At 40.5% G+C, this 21,310-nt stretch overlaps 1 protein-coding gene across 9 annotated transcripts in view; it reads right to left on the reverse strand.

Annotated features, from left to right (window-relative positions):
- Positions 1-1,387: 1,387 nt before the first annotated feature.
- Positions 1,388-21,310, reverse strand: part of CAB39L (calcium binding protein 39 like) — a 90,291-nt gene continuing 70,368 nt past the window's right edge. For all 9 annotated transcript variants that reach the window (XM_081547564.1, XM_081547566.1, XM_081547573.1 and 6 more), the window contains 2 exons: positions 12,625-12,768; positions 1,388-3,672 (listed from right to left, as the gene is read on the reverse strand). In XM_081547564.1, coding sequence (XP_081403690.1) covers positions 3,493-3,672; positions 12,625-12,768 — 324 coding nt within the window. In that variant the 3' untranslated portion in view covers positions 1,388-3,492. The remainder of the gene's footprint in view (positions 3,673-12,624; positions 12,769-21,310) is intronic.

Consider the following 21,310-nt stretch of genomic DNA (forward strand, 5'->3'; position numbering starts at 1 on the left):
CATCAAAAATAAAATCACGAGCTTCCCTGGTGGCTCAGGGCAGTAAAGAATCAGCCTGCCAATGCAGTTGATCCCTGACCTGGGAAGATCCCACATGCCACAGAGCCACTAAGCCCAAGTGCCCCAACTATTGAGCCTGTGGTCCACAAGAGAAGCCCGTGCACTGCAACTAGAGTGACCCCCACTTGCCACAACTAGAGAAAGCCTGCTTGCAGCGATCAAGACCCAGCACAGCCAAAAATAAATAAATAAAATTATGTAAAAAAAAAAACCACCCAAACACCCAAAATACAAAATCACATCCGTGTTCACAGCCATCTTCTGTCTTTTCAATCTTCTTAGGAAGACTAAGTCTAGCTTTTCCAGGTCTCTTTTTGTTTCGGGCTTTATCTAACTATGGGCCCTCATTAAAATAGCCAAAACCTTCCTGAAAGAACAGGCATGAAAAGATGGTGGTGATTCATCCATACGTACAATATTCTTTTGGATAACACAGAAAAAAACAAGTAAAAGATATAAATCTTAAGTGCCTCTAAGACTAGAAAGACCCGTCAAGTTATTTTAAAACAACTATCACTTCATATTTTAAAAATCCTAGTGATTTTTGAATTTCATTTTCCTTCACATGATTCCAGTCACTTTCAGGTCGTATGTCGTGTCCAGATCGCACCGTGGCTCAGAGCAGCTGCGTGTCACACGAACCAGCAAGTGCAGTTGCTGACAGAGGCATTGGGAAGCTCGCTGCCCACCCCTCTCCAGTAGGTACTGCTCCCCAGAGTCCTCCAAAGACGGGCACCCACAGAGGCTGGCAGTCAGAACGATTGCTCAAGGACCGCGTGCCTCTTGGCCTTTCCTCCCACGATAATAATCCTAACATTTGGGCAAACGCCTGGCTTGAGCCAGAGCCCCGTCCAAAAATGATATGCTCTCAATCCATCCTGGCTTCATTCTAGAGCCTTCACCCCTAGGAGCCTACCAGGAGGCAGTGGGGGAGGGCACAGCATGAGTCCAGACCCCCGGGACCACCCCTCCTTCACAGCCCTGGGGATGAAAAGAAGAATAAGAGAAGGAATTAGGCCTCTGGCCACCGTGGCTTTGTTCCCCAGCTCTGGTCCATGTTGTCTGGGATAAACTCCTTAGTGCCTTGGTTTACTCAAATATAAAATGGGAATAGCTCTGGCTGTGGTGAAGCAACTGTGAAATGTCTACTGCCTGACAGGCAGCCCTTGGTCAAGGGCAGTGAGCCTCACGGGGTGGAGGAGCGGGGAATGGGACAGCTGGGGGCTTGGGGCCTCCGGGCGCCTGGTGCTTTCCCTGTTTGGAGCGGTGACAAGAGCACAGGGGCGGGACACGCAGAGAGAAATGAAACCGACCAAGGAGTCTGTGGCACTTTTTCATTTAGTCAGTCTTTATTTAAATGTGTGCTTTTGAAATGGCTTATTAAATACGACCTTTTCGAAACTCAAATCTCACAATATTTACAGTGACTTTTATGCAAACGTACTTTAACAATGAGCTTTTGGCTCCCTCTTTCTCACGTTAATAATTTACAAATTTGTATCCCAGCAAAACCCCAGCTACTTCATTTACTACGAGAGTTTGCTAGGAAAGAGCTAATTCAAGCTCAGAGGAAATAAAATATGTTTTACTGATCAAAAAAAGAATTCTAACAAGGTTTTGCTTTCCACTTGAAAGCACGTGTCCCATGATGTGTGGGACAGTATTTAAGCAAAGAAATAAATTTCCAATAGTCATTGCTGTGCCTTCTTTCTTTCTTTTTTTTTAATATTTACACTCATCTCTTTTAAACAAACAAAACCAGAAAAGTCAGATTCAAAGAGACTCTGGACTGTCAGGGAATGTTATAAAAATAATCTGACCTCAGTGATGCAAGATTGAAGGCCATCAGATGGTCCAGCACTGGTCAGTGCTGCTACAAGAAGCTCCCGCAGATCCGACAGCATCTGCCTCAGAATTCAACGCTGGGGCTGGGGGCGGGGATAAACGTAGCCAAGAAGGATGAAACCACGCCAGGTGATGCTTCAAATGATCTACAAGAGCATGGATCCCGGAGAGAGATCTTCCTCTCTCTGGCTGGAGAAATATCTGGTTCAAGAACATAGCACCCTACATTGTAAAAAGTGAAGATTCCTATGGAAGACACTAATTCATGATCTGGAAACAGAATCATTAAAAAAAATACAGACTAACAATTGTACCTTTAACGTCTTGTAAATATAGCTTTAAAATTCTATTTTGTACACTTGATGTCTGAAAACAAACTGTGACCTTTATTTTAAAAAAACACAAATTAATTCTTAAATCATCCTGGTATGCAAGAGAGTATTTGAGACCAACATTTTTACAGAAACCTTTTCAGTGAAGAATCTGATGTGAAATTACAATGACAGATTAGATATTAGAGTGAAAAATTTTTTTAGTCCTTTGAGGATGTTTCATGCATGTAATCATTTGTCCTTCTAACTGCAGTGTTCCCTTATGTATAAGTGGTCTAAAGCCCTGTGTGACCCTCTGGACCTGTGGTTTTGCACACACTAGGCATCTCGATGCAATGATTCTTACTCTGTAAAACACTTTCACCACAAAACTTCTTTCCCAAGTTAAGAGGTATGAATGAAATAGTCCAAATATTAACTAACGCTATAGAAGTCTGTGAAACAGCAATTACTTCTGCTAGAGCTGCGGTTCTTAAACTGTCTGTTACAAGTTTTCAAGTGAGCAGGTCCTACCCCGGTGGGTCCTCCATGCCTGTGATCCTTGTTAGACCATCCTGTTTATACCTAGTTGGTTCCATGCTAACCTGGTCAGAGTAGGGTGTGTGTGTGTGTGTGTCTGTGTGTTTGTACCATGAGTCAGGTGTGCAGAGGAGATCCATCGAGATGGAATGTGGGGTCATAAGCAGAAAAAAGGTTATCAGTTTCCTAGGAAGCTAAGAATGAATGATTACAGTTAAAAGATATAGGCAGGGAATAGAATATGTAATGGCTGAAAATATGGATCTTATTTTCTTAGTGCCTTAAGAAATTTGTGGGCCCAACTACAGATGGGCAGAACAGTTTTGTGCATCTTGCCCCAACTCCCAATTCTCCTCTGAGAATTTAATCCTCTTTGAGGACTGGGTGACACCCGTCCTTCGGGTTCCCATTACTTGGTGGCTCGTGGTGACTGAGGGCTCATCTGCAAGCCCACAGCCTTGCTGCCTTTCATGAAGAAAGGGTTAAAGTTGCTCTTATCAATTTTCCAATACAATGGCTCTGATTTCATATAAATAATCACAGGTTAAAATGAATATATTATTCTAAATTAATTTTTTTTCATTCAAATGATTATATTCCATCTACCCTGAATGACAGATTGAGAAAAAACAGGCACCACCACAGCCTTCCCAAGAATGGCTAATTTTTGAAATGACACTTTTCATACGAACTGAATAAATGAGACAGTGACGGTGGCAGGAAACTCGGTGGGACTTCAAGGGGCCACTTTCTTCAAGTCACGAATCTGTTTAATCAGGTAGTTCTTCTCATCGGTGAACTGCTCGTCGTCAGTCCTTTCTTTTTGGAAGTTGCTCAGAAACTCGATGAGTTTGGGTTGGTTTTTCAGAAGAATCTCCACAATGGGCTGTGTTTTGTGAGGACTGGCCACAAACACCTGAAACACGAGAAACAAACACCAAGGGCAAGGAATGCACACCTGGAAAACACGAGTCCCTCCTGCGTCTCATTTGTTACTTGAGTTATCAACACAGAAAGCCCCAGAATTTACTCCCTTTTGGAAGAAAATCATGGTGTAAGTGACATGAGAGGCCATGAATCAGATTTTCTCTTTCTTCTTGGGTGGATTGTATGTTCCTTGGGATTTATCCATTTCATCTAGGTTACCTAATTTATTGATGTACAGTTATTTGTAGTATTCTCTTATGATCTTTTATTTCGATAAAGAGGTTGAATCAGGAACCAAAAACCTCTCAACAGAAGTCCAGACAGAACCAGATGATTTCACAGTAAATTCTACACATTTTAAAAGAAAAATTGACACCAATCTATTTCAAATTCTTCCAGAAAATAAAAGAGAAGGGAATAATTCCTAACTCGTTGTATGAGGTTAGTTAGCATTACCCTATTACCAAAGCCAGACAAAACTATCACAAGAAAACTACAGACCAATATCCTTTATGAATGAAGATACAAGAGTCCTCAACAAAAGACAAGCAACTGAAGTCGAGAATAATATTAAAAGGATTACACACTATGACCAAGTGGGATTTATCCCAGAAATACAAGCATGGCTCAACATAATGAAATCAATCAATGTAATGCACCACATGTACTGCACTGAACTGCATCCTCTCAAAAGATGAGTGTTCTACACCATTGCATGTTCGATGCATGAGACAAGGGCTCAGGGCCGGGGCAATGGGATGGCCCAGAGGGATGGGATGGGGAGGGAGGTGGGAGGGGGGTCCAGGAAGGGGAACACATGTAAACCCATGGCTGATTCATGTCAATGTATGGCAAAAACTATTACAATATTGTAAAGTAATTAGCCCCCAACTAAAATAAATAAATTTATTAAAAAAAAAAAAAAAGATGAGTGTTCAAGCCCTAACCCTCGGTACCTGTGAATATGACCTTATTTGGAAGCAGAGATGTAATCAAATTAAGATGAGTTCATACTGGGCTAGGCTGGGCCTGAATCCTGCTATTAATACCAGTATCCTTAGAGGAAGAGGAAATTTTGGACACAGAAACACACAGACATATGCAGAGGAAAATGCCATGTGAAGATGGAGACAGACAGGAATGCTGCAAAATCAGCTTTACTTCAGACACAATGAATAAACTTGAATTAAAAAGAAAAACAAAAAAGATGGAGACAGAGACTGGGGTTATGCCTCTATAAGGCAAGGAGTGCCAAAGACTGTTGGCAACCACCAGAAGCTAGGAGAGAGGCATAGATTTCCCTTGAGAGCCCCAAAAGGAAGCAAGCTTGCTGACCTTGATTTTGGACTTTTAGTCGACAGAATGCAGAGACAATGACTTTCTGTTGTTTTAGGACATTAGCCTATGGTACTTTGTTAAAGCAGCTCTAGGAAGTCAATATGACACATGAGTACATTGAAAGAAAACCATATGATCATTTTAACTCATACAGAAAAAGTATTTGACAAACTCCAATACCTTTTCATGATAATTTAAAAAAAAAGCAAACATTCAACATGGGACAGCTGGAAATCCACATGCAAACAAAAAAAAAAAATAAAGTTGGACCCTTATTTCACACCATAAACAAAAATTAACTCAAAACTGATCAAAGACCTAAATATAAGAGCTAATAAAACTTTTAGAGGAAAATATATGGGTACATCTTCATGACCTTGGATTTAACAGTGGTTTCATAGCTACATCAAAAGCATGAGCAAGAAAAGAAAAAAATGGGCAAAGCGAATTTCATCAAAATTTAAAACATTTGTGCATCAAAGGATACTATCAAGAGAGTGAAAAGACAACACAAAGAATGTTAGAAAATATTTATAAATCATATATATGACCAGTGTGTATTATCTAGAATATATAAAGAATTCTTCCAATGCAACAACAAAAATACACACAACCCTTTTTAAAAAGGGGCAAAGGACTTGAGTGGACATTTCCCCAAAGAAAATATATAAATTATCAATATGCATGTGAAAAAAAAAGTCCAGCATCGTTAGGTCACTAGGAAACACAGATGAAAACCGCAACGAGACTAGTGCTTGCTGTGTGCTCAGTCGCTCAGTCGTCTCCATCTCTTTGCGACTCCATGGACTGTAGTCCGCCAGGCTCTTCTGTCCATAGGATTCTCCGAGCAAGAATACTGGAGTGGGTTGCCACTTATTCCTGCAGAGTATCTCCCCAGCCCAGGGATCGAACCTATGTTCCCTGTATTGACAGGCAGATTCTCTGCTGCTGAGCCACCCGGGAAGCCCATTTTTTCTGTGCATATGGCTAAATGTGATAATTGAGAAAACTGGGCTTCCCAGGTGGTGCTAGTGGTTAAGAACCCATCTGCCAGTGCAGGAAAGCAGGAGACAGGGGTTCAATCCCTGGGTCCACAAGATCCCCTGGAGGAGGGCATGGCAACTCATACCTATATTCTTGCCCGGAGAATCCCATAGACAGAGGAGCCTGGGACTACAGTCCATGGGGTCGCAAAGAGTCAGACACAGCTGAAGCGACTTCTCACTCACACACCACATATGCTCAAGTTCCAGCAGCTCTGAGAGTGGTGAGCCGAAAGGCACTGACCACCCCCACCCTCTACATGGTTTAGTAGAAAGTGGCAGTCTGGTCCTTTGCTATTAAGGAGGCTAACAGGGAAAGGAAAGAAATACCAGCTCATAGTGGATTCCTAAATTTACATTGGGCACATCTCTGGAAGAGGCAGGATCATAGAGACAAAGGTTTCCTGAACCTAGTATCCTGGAATTACACTTAAAACAAAAATACTGCATGTTTATTTATTTTTTCTTGGAGTATAATTGCTTTACAACGTTTTATTTCTGCTGTACAGTAGGATGAATCAGCTCTATGTATAAATACATCCATCCATCCACACCCTCTTGAGCCTCCCTTCCACCTTGTCCAGATTTTTTTCATTTTAATCTAACTGTAACTTTTAAACATTTTTTTATTTTTAGTTATTTATTCGGCTGTGCTGGGTCTTAGTTGTTGCATGTGGTATCTTTGATTTTTGTTGTGGCACGTGGGACCTTTAGTTCTTTAGTTGTGGCATGTGAACTTTTAGTCACAGCATATGGGATCTAGTTCCCCGACCAGGAATTGAACCTGGGCCCAGGGCACTGGGAGCGTGCAGTCTCAGCCACTGGACCACCAGGCAAGTCCCTAACTTTAACTTTTTTAATTTAACATTTTGCAAGTGAAGAAACAGATACGAATTGCCCAAAGTCACTGGTGGCAACTGAGCCACAACAAACACCCAGGTGTCTTGGGTTCCAGCCAGTCCTTTCCCATCATACAATCTTGTTTGTCAATAGCAGAGAAAACATGAAGTGGCATCTCATTCAAGTCCTTGAACGATTCAAGCAAGCTAATGAAAACTGGCCATTAATAATCTGGTGAAGACATTTTTAGGCCACATTTTCTGTATCTTATGGAAGGTACTTGGAGAAAGAGACTATTAATAAAGAACTGTGAAAAAACTGAAAAAAAAAACTGTGAAAAATAACTTGATTTTTCTAAATAACAAAATATTATTTTTGGCAAGTAAACAATTCAGTGTGCACTTCAGTGGAAGGAACAAAGTCACGGTCCAGGGTACGTCCAGTTTATACACATGCAAGTAAACAAGTGGCCAACTATTTTTAAATGTACCTACTCTGTCCAATAATGAGACGATCCAAATTCTGATCTCAGAGGATGGAAGTAGGTTATTTCTATTTTGCCACCCACTGAATACTTCTATAATACTGCATTTTGGGACAAAATTATATGAAGCATGTTTTCATCTAGGATGGCACAGTAAAACTCTGTGGGAGCTGGAATGACAAAACACTGGCAAGCCTTCTGTAATTTCCTCAGTCAAAAAGGAAGGATCTTAGGAGGGTCTATCATTTTATACTGTGCAGGCATTTTCCTGTCCTACAAGAGCCTATTTTTATTCCATGCAATTTGTGCTCGTTCCTTATGAAATAGTACAAACACAGAAAAGAGCACGGCAGTAACATTGCAGATTTCAAGTTCCCACCACCAGCTCCATCATTCTTGCCATATATGCCTTCAGAATTTGAATAAAATAAAACATTACAGATAAAATTAAAGGCCACTAGACACTTCTTGATGTCATTCTCTTTCCTGATGTCTTTCTCCCTCCTGTGAGGTGACTGCTATCCTGAATTTGGTATTTATCATTTCCATGCAGGTTTTTAGACCCTAACTACATACATATGAATCTATACATAGTATAGTTTTTCATGTTTTTAAACTTTAAATCAATAAAATCTTTTTAATATTTGCTTAATTCCACTCAATGTTTCTGAGACTAATCTACATTGATCCCATATAACTCTCTTAATTTTAACCCATTACTGTATGCTATTATATGAATATATCACAATTTATTGTCCTAGATTTCTGCAGATACCCTTTTTTTTTCATTTTGTAACATGCTAAACAATGTGCAATAAACATTTTGGTACATAATTCCTTATGCCTGTGAGCAAGATTGTCCCAGGAAATGAGATTTTAGGAATGAAGAGTATGGACACTTTCAGTACTTCATTTTGCTAAACTGCTCTCCAAAGTGCTTGTATTAATACTAATTTACAGTGTAAAAACCTACTTCCCCCCAAACTTACCACAATTTGATATTGTCAGACCTAAACATTTTTGGCAATATGAAAAATGTAACGTGACATCTCATTGCTATTTTAATGGCCATTTCCATGATTGCCACTGAGATGAGCATCTTTACTTCTTTGTTGGCCAGTCAGGTTTCCCCTGGAGAAGGAAAGGGCAACCCACTCCAGTATTCTTGCCTGGGAAATCCCACGAACACAGGAGCCTGGTGGGCTACAGCCCATGGGGTCATAGTGTCGAACACAACTGAGTGACTAAACAACAAACAACAACAAAGACAGGTTTCCTCATGTGTAAGTTACCAACATGTATCCTTTGCCCGTTTTTCTATTTGATCGTTTGCCTTTTTCTAAATGATTTGTCAACTCTATGTGTCACATGCTGTCCTGTTGTCTCACTTTGTTTATGATGTCTTTTCAAATAAGTGTTAAATTTAAATGTCAAACATGATTTCCTTTTATGCTTTGTGATTTCAAATTCTTTTAAAAAATTCTTCCTTCCCCAACATCATAAAAAGTTTATTTTCTCTTTTAAAAGTTAAAAGATGCTTTGCTTTTCAAGTGTAGATCTCTACTGATAATTTATTTCTGAATATAGTGGATGGGAGTTTTCTATATTAATAATCCCTTATCCTAGAACTATACACAGAAGAACTATACAAAAAAGATCTTCATGACCCAGATAACCATGATAGTGTGATCAGTCACCTAGAGCCAGACATCCTGGAATGCGAAGTCAAGTGGGCCTTAGGAAGCATCACTACGAACAAAGCTAGTGGAGGTGATGGAATTCCAGTTGAGCTATTTCAAATCCTAAAAGATGATGCTGTTAAAGTGCTGCACTCAATATGCCAGCAAATTTGGAAAAATCAGCAGTGGCCACAGGACTGGAAAAGGTCAGTTTTCATTCCAGTCCCTAAGAAAGGCAATGCCAAAGAATGCTCAAACTACAGCACAGTTCACTCATCTCACACGCTAGTAAAGTAATGCTCAATTCTCCAAGTCAGGCTTCAACAGTATGTGAACCGTGAAATTCCAGATATTCAAGCCAGATTTAGAAAAGGCAGAGGAACCAGAGATCAAATTGCCAACATCTGTTGGATCATCAAAAAACCAAGAAAGTTCCAGAAAAGCATCTACTTCTGGTTTATTGACTATGCCAAAGCCTTTGACTGTGTGGATCATAACAAACTGTGGAAAATTCTTAAAGAGATGGGAATACCAAACCACCTGACCTGCCTCCTGAGAAATCTGTATGCAGATCAGGAAGCAACAGTTAGAATTGGACATGGAACAACAGACTGGTTCCAAACAGGAAAAGGAGTACGTCAAGGCTGTATATTGTCAACCTGCTTATTTAACTTATATGCAGTGTACATCATGCGAAATGCCGGGCTGGAGGAAGCCAGGCTGGAATCAAGATTGCCGGGAGAAATATCAATAACCTCAGATATACAGATGACACCACCCTTATGGCAGAAAGGGAAGAAGAACTAAAGAGCCTCTTGATGAAAGTGAAAGAGGAGAGTGAAAAAGTTGGCTTAAAGCTCAACATTCAGAAAACTAAGATCATGGCATCTGGTCCCATCACTTCATTGCAAATAGATGGGGAAACAATGGAAACAGTGACAGACTTTATTTTTTGGGGCTCCAAAATCACTGCAGATGGTGACTGCAGCCATGAAATTAAAAGATGCTTTTTCCCTGGAAGGAAACCTATGATAAACCTAGACAGCATATTAAAAAGCAGAGACATTACTTTGCCAACAAAGGTCCGTCTAGTCAAAGCTATGGCTTTTCCAGTAGTCATGTATGGATGTGAGAGTTGGACTATAAAGAAAGCTGAGCACCGAAGAATTGATGCTTTTGAACTGTGGTGTTGGGGAAGACTCTTGAGAGTCCCTTGGACTGAAAAAAGATCAACCTAGCCAATCATAAGGGAAATCAGTCCTGAATATTCATTGGAAGGATTGATGCTGGAGCTGAAACTCCAATACTTTGGCCACCTCATGTGAAGAGCTGACTCATCGGAAAAGACCCTGATTCTGGGAAAGATTGAAGGCAGGAGGAGAAGGGGACGACAGAGGATGAGATGGTTGGATGGCATCACCTACTCAATGGACATGAGTTTGAGTAAGCTCTAGGAGTTGGTAATGGACAGGGAAGCCTAGCGTGCTGCAGTCCATGGGGTCGCAAAGAGTCAGACATGACTGAGCGACTGAACTGAACTGAGAAACATTTATTAACAGTAAGCCTTTCTTTACTGATTTATAATTTCTCCACTACCAAACATCAAATTTTCATATTTGCACAGGCTCACTTCTGGGCTTTACTCCGTTTTGTTGTTCTATTTATCTATCGCCAATACAATATTATTTCCATTTATGATAAATTCAGAGGAAGTCTTATATATAGTTGGGTGGATTTCTCTACCTTGTTTTCTTTGAAAATTGTCACAGATAATCCCAGGCCATTGCTCTGTCATACAAATAGAATGACCCCATGTCATTGACTTGACTAGAATCAGCTAGTCAAGTTCCAGAAAAAGCCCTGCTAGGATTCTGAATGCAATTAAGTAGAATTTATAAATTAATATGGGATTTGAATGGCTCTAGTGGTGTTTTGCACAATAAAGATCTGCTGGTCTGATAGATGGACTAAAATTTTTTTTTACCTTTCAAAGAAACAATTACACACCTTAAAAACTGCTGTGTCTCTGACTTATCACAGAATATACCTTACAAAGATTAAAAAAAAAAAAGAGGTTGGAACTCTCTCAACCCTTAATTCTACTCTAGATACTGATCCTAAGAAAATAATCCTAAAAATGGAAACAAATTAGCTCAATACATAAAATGCTCATTGTAGCTACAAATCGAAAACAGCCTAACTATAAACAACATGAGAATATTTAAGTAAACTAGAGTAAATATACTCAGTGAAAAACTATGATACCAATAAAACTATTGACTATTTTAAAAAGCTATATATAACAACAATGAATTAGTGTTCACATATGCTATAGCATTAAGTGATAAAATCAGTGTATCAATACTGTGTACAATGTGAATTTGGCTGCAGAAAAAAACCTTTACATACATGCACAGGAAAATAAAATTTACTAAAATCTTTACAAGAGTTAAGCCAGGGTTAGTGGATTATAGATTAGATTTCTCTCACCTACCCTACTTTTTTTTTTAATTTACTTTTAAAAAGATGTGACTTCCCTGGTGGCTCAGATGGTAAAGCATCTGCCTACAATGTGGGAGACCCAGGTTCGATCCCTGGGTTGGGAAGATCCTCTGGAGAAGGAAATGGCACCCCACTCTGATACTCTTGGACAGAGGAGCCTGGTAAGCTACAGTCCATGGGGCCGCAAAGAGTCGGACATGACTGAGTGACGTCAGTTTCTTTTCACTCTTTTAGAAAGATTTCTTTCTTTATTTATTTCAGGGTGTGCTGGGTCTTCATTGCTGCGCCTGGGTTTTCGCAAGCTGCAGTGAGCTGGGGCTCCTCTCTAGTTGCGGCGCATGGACTTCTCATTGCAGTGGCTTCTCCTTGTGTGGAGCATGAGCCCTAGGGCATCCTGGCTTCTGCACTCGTGGCGTGTGGGCTTAGCCTCTCCACGGCATGTGAGATCTTCCCAACCTGGGAGCGAACCCATGTCCCCTGCATTGGCGGGTGGATTCTTAACCACTGCACCACCAGGGGAGTCCCTACTCCACTTTTAAACAAATCTACTGTTTCAAGTTTCTAGGAGATGAGTTTATTACTCTCACATCACGGAAAAAATATTCAAAAAAGCAGGTATTATATAGACTAGTTTTCTTTTAAAATGCATTAAAATATTTCTAAGCAAGGAATAAGAGTAGTACACCTTGTTTCTTTTGGTTTCATTCAAAGTTCAAAGGAACATTTAAGGCAGAAGTGAAACAGTCAAATTCTGACACTCAGGGTTTGGGTTTTAGCTCAATCACTGATTATCTTAGTAACTTCTGGATAACAGTATCCACCTATTTTCTTACTGAAAAAGATGCAAATATTTCAAGATATAGATTCGTCAGCAAATCTTTTTGAAACAGATGGGCAACCACTCAAATAACTCTAGAATTTCACCTAAGTCAGGCAAAACCGACAGACTGCTTAGTTCATGTTCTCTCGAGTCAAAAGGAAGGTCCAAAATAGGGATTTTGCCATTTGAAACTGGAAAAGGAATGTCCACATTATTTCTGCAGGGTGCTGTTTACCTTAAAGACGTGAAAGGCTTCAAACTGGATGTTGGGGCTTTTATCCCGGAGGAGGTTCATCGTCAGTTTGAGGTTCTCTGGCTTGCTGATGTACTTGGTCATGATGGCAAAGTTGTGCCGGTCCAGGATCAGTTCACCTAGCAGCTACAGAAAAACACAAAATCAAAGTAGAATCTGAGAGCCCTGTTATTCAAAATATATCCCACTCCTTCCTCACTAGAAAACAAAATGCAAGTTATGAATGTTGACATGAAAAAAAAATCAGAGTCCTTAAGTGCATCTTAAAGCACAGGCATGGAAGCTGTAGTTATTTTTAAACTTTTCATACAGTCTTGCTAAAGTCAGTGCTTAATGCATTTCTGAGTCTTTTGGTTTTTTTTTTTATGCCAGTCATTGTTGCAGCTTAAAAAAAAAGCTCTTTCAGGCTTCCCTGGTGGTCCAGTGGTTAAGGATCCACCTTGCAGAGCAGGGGACACCGGGTCCATTCTTGGTCCAGGAAGATCCCACATGCGCAGGGGCAACTACATCCTCACACCTTAGAGCCCATGCTCTGCAACAAGAGAAGCCACCGCAATGAGCAGGCCACCTACCACAACTAGAGAGGAGCCCCCACTAGCCACAACTAGAGAAAGCACACGCAGCAACGAAGACCCAGCACAGACAAAAAAAAAAAGCTCTCTCTGCAGCTCTCATCAAGAGTTAGCCAGAAATTAATTTACAATTTTTATCCCTTGCTTTAATGTGATTCTCACTAATGTATTTCTCCTTAGGTACTGAGATAGGATAAGAATAATAAAACTAACTCAACAATGATACCTTCCTTATCTGAATAAATATACTTTGGTAGTTTACTGGAAAAACAGACTATATTAAGTGACTCTTATCTTCTCCCTAAATTTTATGACAAAACTTGATACAGAGCCAGAAAAAAAAAATTCATTGACCCTGAGTCCATATGAAATTTAATACGTACAGCAAGTTTTTATCAAAAAGTAAAACAGAACATTTTCTGGGGACAATAATTCCTAAAATGCAGCATTACTCTATGTTATGAACTGCAGGTTTTTGTCCCTGTAAATCTGTATGTTGAAATCATAATCCTGGTGCACTGGTATTAGGAGGTGCTTTGGCAGGTCAACAGGACATGAGGGTGGAGCCAGCATGCATGGGTTTGGTGCTCCTACACAACAGACCCCAGGGAGCCTTCTTGCTCCTGGCCCCTTGATCTCAGACTTCCTAGCATCCACACTGTGAGAAATAAACGTGTGTTCTTTAAGCCACACAGTCTATGGTATTTTTGTTACAGCAGCCCAAATAGACTACGACACTTCAAAACAAAATAAAAATGCCAAAAGCGAGAATAGTTGAACACTCTCTGGCAGGAAATGGCTGAACTTTTATTTTCACCATAGTGGCAGCAAAAGACTCAGTGCAGCCAAAAAAACAAATAAAAATATTTTTTAAAAACCCAAAACAAAACCCACTGTGACTGGACTCATTGCTACTCCATACTTCCCTCCACTCTCTCACTTATTTTTTCTCATTCTTCTGCTTCTGTGGCATTAACTCCCCTTGCTCCAATTTTCCCCCAGCTTTAGCGAGGTATAATTGACAAAACTGTACACATTTAAAGTGCACATCATGAAGATTTGATATGAGTACATACTGTGAAATATTTACCACAATCAATTTAATTAACACATCCATCATCTCATGTAGTTACCCTTTCCTCTTTTTGTGGTGAGACTAGTTAAGATCTACTCTCAGCAACTTTCAAGCATACACTACAATATTACTATGAATTTTTTTTTTTTTTTGGCTGCAGAGCGTGGCGTGTGAGATCACAGTTCCTCGCCAGGGATGGAATCTGCACCCCTTGCATTGAAAACTTGGGGTCCTAACCACTGGACCATCAGGGAAGTCCTACAGCACAGTACTAATAACTATAGCCATCATGCTGTACATCAGATCTTCAGAATTCATTCATCTTATAACCAGAATCTTGTACCCTTTGACCCACATCTCCCATCCCCCTGCCCCTCACCCTATAACCACCATTCTACCTTCTGTTTCCATAGCTCAACCTCAACTTTTCTCCTCAGCTGAATCTCCTCTCCTGTCTTTGTGCTCTTTGCTTTTTCCTAGTTGTACTTACTCTGCTTTGCAGAATAGAGTTACTAGTAAACTTATTTAGAATAAGCTCCACAAGGGCATGTGTCAAATCCTGCTCATATCAGTAGCCTTGACAACCCGTGTGAGGTATGTGGATACTGTTGGGGAAATAAAGTCCAAACAACACAGAATCCTCTCCACAAAGTGTAGAAAAGAAAGAAAGCAGTTTTATTACTGAATATGTGTATCCAGAGCATGACGCTATAGGTACTCTCATTTATACAGGCAAACAGTTATAATCCAGTACATACATATATTCTCAAGATGAAAGATAACTGGTCACTCCTCTGTAAGAGACCTTTCCTGGCAGCTCAGACAGTACAGAGTCTGCCTGCAATTCAGGAGACCTGAGTTCGATCCCTGGGTCGGGAAGATTCCCCTGGAGAAGGAAATGGCAACCCACTCCAGTATTCTTGCCTGGAAACTCCCATGGACAGAGGAGCCTGGCAGGCTACATATAGTCCATGGGGTTGCAAAGAGTCAGACACGACTGAGCGACTTCACTTTCTTTTCTTTCCCCTACAAGAGGACTTGACAGCACTCTTTCATAGTCCACTCTGAATTCATCCGGCCATGGAAGTAGCCATTTGTTTTACCTACTGCTTTTATCCAACTAATGACGAGGATAATAAATCTTTTCTTGTCGCTCTGACAAGCAAATGGTTACAGCTTGGAGAGCAGGACCAAGGTTAAATTCTCCTGTGATGAAGAGGCGGAAGTGCTATCTTCCTAGATGATCACATTCCAGGGGGATGGCTCCCAGACTCTCAAAAACATTATTCTAGGTTGTAAAACTGACTAGAAGCTTCTAAAGATACATATACAGATATACATATGTATATATTTATCTGCATATATACCCACACATATGGGCTTCCCTGGGGTCTCAGTGGTGAAGAATCTCCCTGCAGTGCAGGAGATGCAGGTTGCATCCCTGGGTTGGGAAGATCCTCTGGAGAGGGCATGGCAACCCACTCCAGTATTCTTGCTGGAGAATCCCATGGACAGAGGAGCCTGGCGGGCTACAGTCTATGGGGTTGCAAAGAGTCAGACACAAATGAAGCCACTGAGTGTACACACACACACACACACACACACACATATGTATATATAGCTTCTGTGTAACTATAGATTCTATGTAGATACATATTTATTTAAATATAATATGTATAATATATACATATATATCATATACTCCTACACATATCAAAAGATCTTTTGACAATAGAGGACTTCCCTGGTGGCTCAGAGGTTAAAGCGTCTGCCTCCAATGCGGGAGACCTGGGTTCGATCCCTGGGTCGGGAAGATCCCCTGGAGAAGGAAATAGCAAACCACTCCAGTATTCTTGCCTGGAGAATCCCATGGACGGAGGAGCCTGGCAGGCTACAGTCCACAGGGTCGCAAAGAGTCGGACACGACTGAGCGACTTTCCTTTGACCATAGAGAAATTTCATTTAAAAAATTTAAAATTAGTGCACACATACATTCAATAAATATTTATTGCAGTGACATTTATGAGTTAAATTCAGATAAAGTCACTTCAATTTTTATTACATGGGGATGCCTACATATAAATTCTATCAATCTATACTCCTTGTATAATTTCACCACTTTTCAGAAGCAAGCAATTGTGTTAAACCACTTGGCCAAAAACACTGAGTCTTTTAGTCATTAGATATTAGTCTATTCATTAACACTGGTAGTAAAAAAGTGTTGCATTTCATAATAATACAAAGTGTTATAAAGAAGTACTATACTAAGTAAATGGCAAAAGATTCATATTTCTGCTTCTTTAAATTTCATGTTACAGGCTTAATAGCACACAGTGAAACCATGTACCATATGTAGAAATAATGAGAGCTTTTAAAAAAAACACTTTATATTTTAATGAAATTGACCAGAGCCTTCCCCAAATTCAAAATTCCACCAAGCTTCTTTTGAATTATAATCTTTCCTGCTAGTAATTAAATACTAGCCTCTGAAGAAGATAAGAAATAAATTCCTAAGCTGTGTCACCTGAGTGAAAGGAATTTCTCTGTTAATTACTTTTTATTGACACCAGGAATCTAAGCACCTCAAGATAGTTCAAAAAATTTAGAATATGATTAACAATAAGCAGCAGGTAGCAAATAGTTTGGAATCAGAAAATAGCCTAGTTTTCAGTCTATTACTTACATGGTACTGTGAGTAAATACACTCTTACAATAATCTAACCTCTCTTGTTTTCTAAAATTACGAAACATCTACATGCAAAATATTACAGAATCCAGAGATATAAACATTGTTACATCAAAACAGGACACACTGCTACCACAGATCTAATTTCTCAAAGGAAAACCCACCAGTGCATGGGGGAATTCTCCAGAACCATGTTCTTCGGCTGAAGAAAAGAGCAAACAATGTTTGAGGAGCTCATTCCTTGAATACAGTGATACAAGACCATCTAAGCAACACCTCTGCCTAGTATTTAGCATTCAAAAAGGCATCTTCAGTAATGACTTGGACAATTTTTGCATTCTTGATATGCCTTATCTGCATTTTACTAGTGCTTTTCAATGTCTAACCAGTGCTTGGTTTTACCACGTTGTAAGTCAAATATTTGTGAGAAAGTCAACTGTAAAGGATTTTAGGCAGGAATAGCAGCTCATGTAGTATGTGTGGATAGACTAACAATGGACAAGAAAGAGGCCTTATGAGTGGGCCAGGGCATCTGTAAATAAGTAGGTAACAGTCAGTTTGAAAGAGAAGAGCTTTCTTTTTTTTTTTAATGCATTTGCTTGCTGTGCCCGGTCTTCTCATGCAGCATGCAGGGTATTTCACTGCAGCGTGCGGGAACCAGTTCTCTGACCCAGGGATCAAACCTGCACCCCCTGCACTGAAAGGCAGAGTCTTACCCACCGGACAGCAAGGGAAGCCCCGAAAAGGGGAGGGTTTAAAGGAGACTTTCTATACCAGATACTGTACAGAGTCAGACGCTCTTTGCCAGTGTCACTGGGAACAGTGCTGAGGTCTCCAGCTCCAGAATCATGTAAAAAGAGGAAGAGAAGCTGGATGATGGAGAGCTGGGTGGTGAGAAATGTGTCTTTCTCACCTTTGCTACCCACCAAATGTGTATTCTGGGTTGTACTAATCATATATTTACTGGGTGAAGAGGCTTAGATTTTTAAATGCAAATGCATCCTGGTAGGAAAAAGTCTAACTCATACATGCGTGTGTGTATGATCAGTCACTCAGTCGTGTCCAATTCTTTGCGGCCCCACAGAGTATAGCCCACCAGGCTCCTCTGTCCATGGAATTTCCCAGGCAAGAACACTGGAGCGGGTTGCCATTTGCTTCTCCAGCGGATCTTCCTGACCCAAGGATCAAACCCAGTTCAGTTCAGTCGCTCAGTCATGTCCAACTCTTTGCGACCCGATGGACTGCAGCACACCAGGCCTCCCTGTCCCTCACCAACTCCCGGAGCTTGCTCAAACTCATGTCCATTGAGTCGGTGACACCATCCAACCATCTCATCCTCCATCATCCCCTTCTTCTCCTGCCTTCAATCTTTCCCAGCATCATGGTCTTTTCCAAGGAGTCAGTTCTTCGCATCAAGTGGCCAAAGTATTGGAGTTTCAGCTTCAGCATCAGTCCTTCCAGTGAATATTCAGCACTGATTTCCTTTAGGATTGATTGGTTTGATCTCCTTGCAGTCCAAGGGGCTCTCAAGAGTCTTCTGCAACAACACAGTTCAAAAGCATCAATTCTTTGGTGCTCAGCTTTCTTTATAGTTCAACTCTCACATCCACACATGACTACTGGCAAAACCATAGCCTTGACTAGATGGACATTTGTTGGCAAAGTAACGTCTCTGCTTTTTAATATGTTGTCTAGGTTGGTCATAGTTTTTCTTCCAAGGAGCAAGCTTCTTTCAATTTCATCTGCAATGATTTTGGAGCCCCCCAAAAATAAAGTCTGCCACTGTTTCCATTGTTTCCCCATCTATTTGCCATGAAATGATGGGACTGGATGCCATGATCTTAGTTTTCTGAATGTTGAGTTTTAAGCCAACTTTTTCACTCTCTTCTTTCACTTTCATTAAGAGGCTCTTTAGTTCTTAGCTTTCTGCCATAAGGGTGGTGTCATCTGTATATCTGAGGTTATTGATATTTCTCCCAGCAATCTTGATTCCAACTTGTGCTTCATCCAGCCCGGCATTTCGCATGATGTACTCTGCATAAGCAGGATGACAATATACAGCCTTGACATACTCCTTTCCCTAGATATTTCTCCCAGCAATCTTGATTCCAACTTGTGCTTCATCCAGCCCGGCATTTCGCATGATGTACTCTGCATAAGCAGGATGACAATATACAGCCTTGACATACTCCTTTCCCTATTTGGAACCAGTCTGTTGTTATATTTCCAGTTCTAACTGTTGCTTCTTGACCTGCATACAGATTTCTCAGGAGGCAGGTAAGTGATCTGGTATTCCTATCTCTTTAAGAATTTTCCAGAGTTTGTTGTGATCCACACAGTCAAAGGCTTTGGCATAGTCAATAAAGCAGAAGTAGATGTTTTTGCTGGAACTCTTTTGCTTTTTCAATGATCTAACGGATATTGGCAATTTGGCCTCTGGTTCCTCTGCCTTTTCTAAATCCAGCTTGAACATCTGGAAGTTCATGGTTCACATACTGTTGAAGCCTGGCTTCGAGAATTTTGAGCATTACTTTGCTAGCTTGTGAGATGAATGCAATTGTGCAGTAGTTTGAACATTCTTTGGCATTGCTCTTCTTTGGGATTGGAATGAAAACTGACCTTTTCCAGTCCTGTGGCCACTGCTGAATTTTTCCAAATTTGCTGGCATATTGAGTGCAGCACTTTCACAGCATCATCTTTTAGAATTTGAAACAGCTCAACTGAAATCCATCACCTCCATTAGCTTTGTTTGTGGTGATGCATATCCTGCTGTGGCAGGCAGAGTCTTTACCACTGAGCCACCTGGGAAGCCCTCTAACTCATACCCTAGTCCCAATTATTTATTTAGAATAGATCCGTGCCTTCCAGAGACTGAACTTTGGGGACAATGATGAAGAATATTTATTAATGAAATTTACTTCAATTTTCTTTAGCAAATATATCCAGTCCGTACCATGTGATGGGTTCTGCTCCAACCATTTTACAAATATTAACAAGGGAACAGGACCAGGTGGGGTTGAGACATCCTGAGAAGAGAATGAGGGCACATGGGTAAGAGGGGATGACAGGACAGTTGGAAAGAAAAGCAGGGAGAAGCCCAAGAAGGGAGATATCTGGGTAAAAAAAATGTCGGCCCTAGAGACCGTCGATCTTAGAAAAATCTGCCGCAAGTTCTCGTCACTGTGGGAAATGGTACGAGGATCAACTCAAAGCCTATGACCCCAGCTTTCTTGATCCAAATTTGTTCAATCATTTTAGTTCACATCAACCTCTCTACTTTGGTCCAGTATCTGACAGATTCCCACTGAAAAGAGGAAGGTCTTGGAAAATTCATGAGCAATTAGCTATACATTGGCCCTTTAGAGCATTCAAAGTCCTCTACTTCTGTAACACAGAGTTTTCCTGGCTTGACTCTTTCAGTACACGACTGTCCCAACAGGATGTGCCCTCGTCTTTGACTGCTATTTTTAATTAATTCATTTATTTGCTGCATAGGGCCTTAGTTATGTCATACAAGATCTTTCACTGTGGCACACTGACTCTAGGTATGGAGTGTGGGCTCAGTACTTGTGGTGTGTGGGCTTAGTTGCTCCATGGCACGTGGGATCTTAGTTCCCTGACCAGGGATTGAACCCATGTCCCCTGAACTTCGAGGTGGATTCTTAACCACTGGACCTGCCAGGGAAGCCCCTTCAACTGCTTTTAACAAGCTTTCTGGACATGGGAGAACACAGCATAGATGGCCTTCGCCTGAAGTTCTGTCTCATTACTTCACCCCCAGTACAGAGAGCAGCATACCCATGGTATTTTTTTCAACGTGGATCACGCTGTACGGGTTTCTCCACAAGGAGAAACTCAATAAAGAGTGCTGAATGACTGGCTGGAAATAGTCCACTGACCTCCCCCTCAACGGGTAAAGCTGGAGCAGCAAGGGCACAGGTACAGGGGAGCGCGGTCAAGGCTGACACAGTCACAGGGAGAGCGAACTGACAAATATGTGGTACAAGACAGATTTAATTTATCGCTCTAGCTTAAAACTGCATCCAATATTTATAAACAAGTGTAATGCTCTATAATGTCAATATGTAAAAATAATATATTTTAGAAATAATATATAGAATATTAATATGTAATAATATATAGATTTAATTTATCTGTTGAGCTTAAAACTGTATCCAATATTTAGAAACAAATGCACTGTTCTATAATGTCAGCATGTAAAAATAATACATTTTAGAAATAATAAATAAAATAATAATATATAATAATATAAAATATTTAGTAAGCTCAAGCATCATACAAATGGCTTGACAAAAATCAGCAAATTATTATCTG

Source organism: Giraffa tippelskirchi, chromosome 12 (genome assembly GCF_054371585.1).
Source record: "Giraffa tippelskirchi isolate mGirTip1 chromosome 12, T2T-mGirTip1v1.2.pri, whole genome shotgun sequence".
NCBI classification, from domain to species: domain Eukaryota; kingdom Metazoa; phylum Chordata; class Mammalia; order Artiodactyla; family Giraffidae; genus Giraffa; species Giraffa tippelskirchi.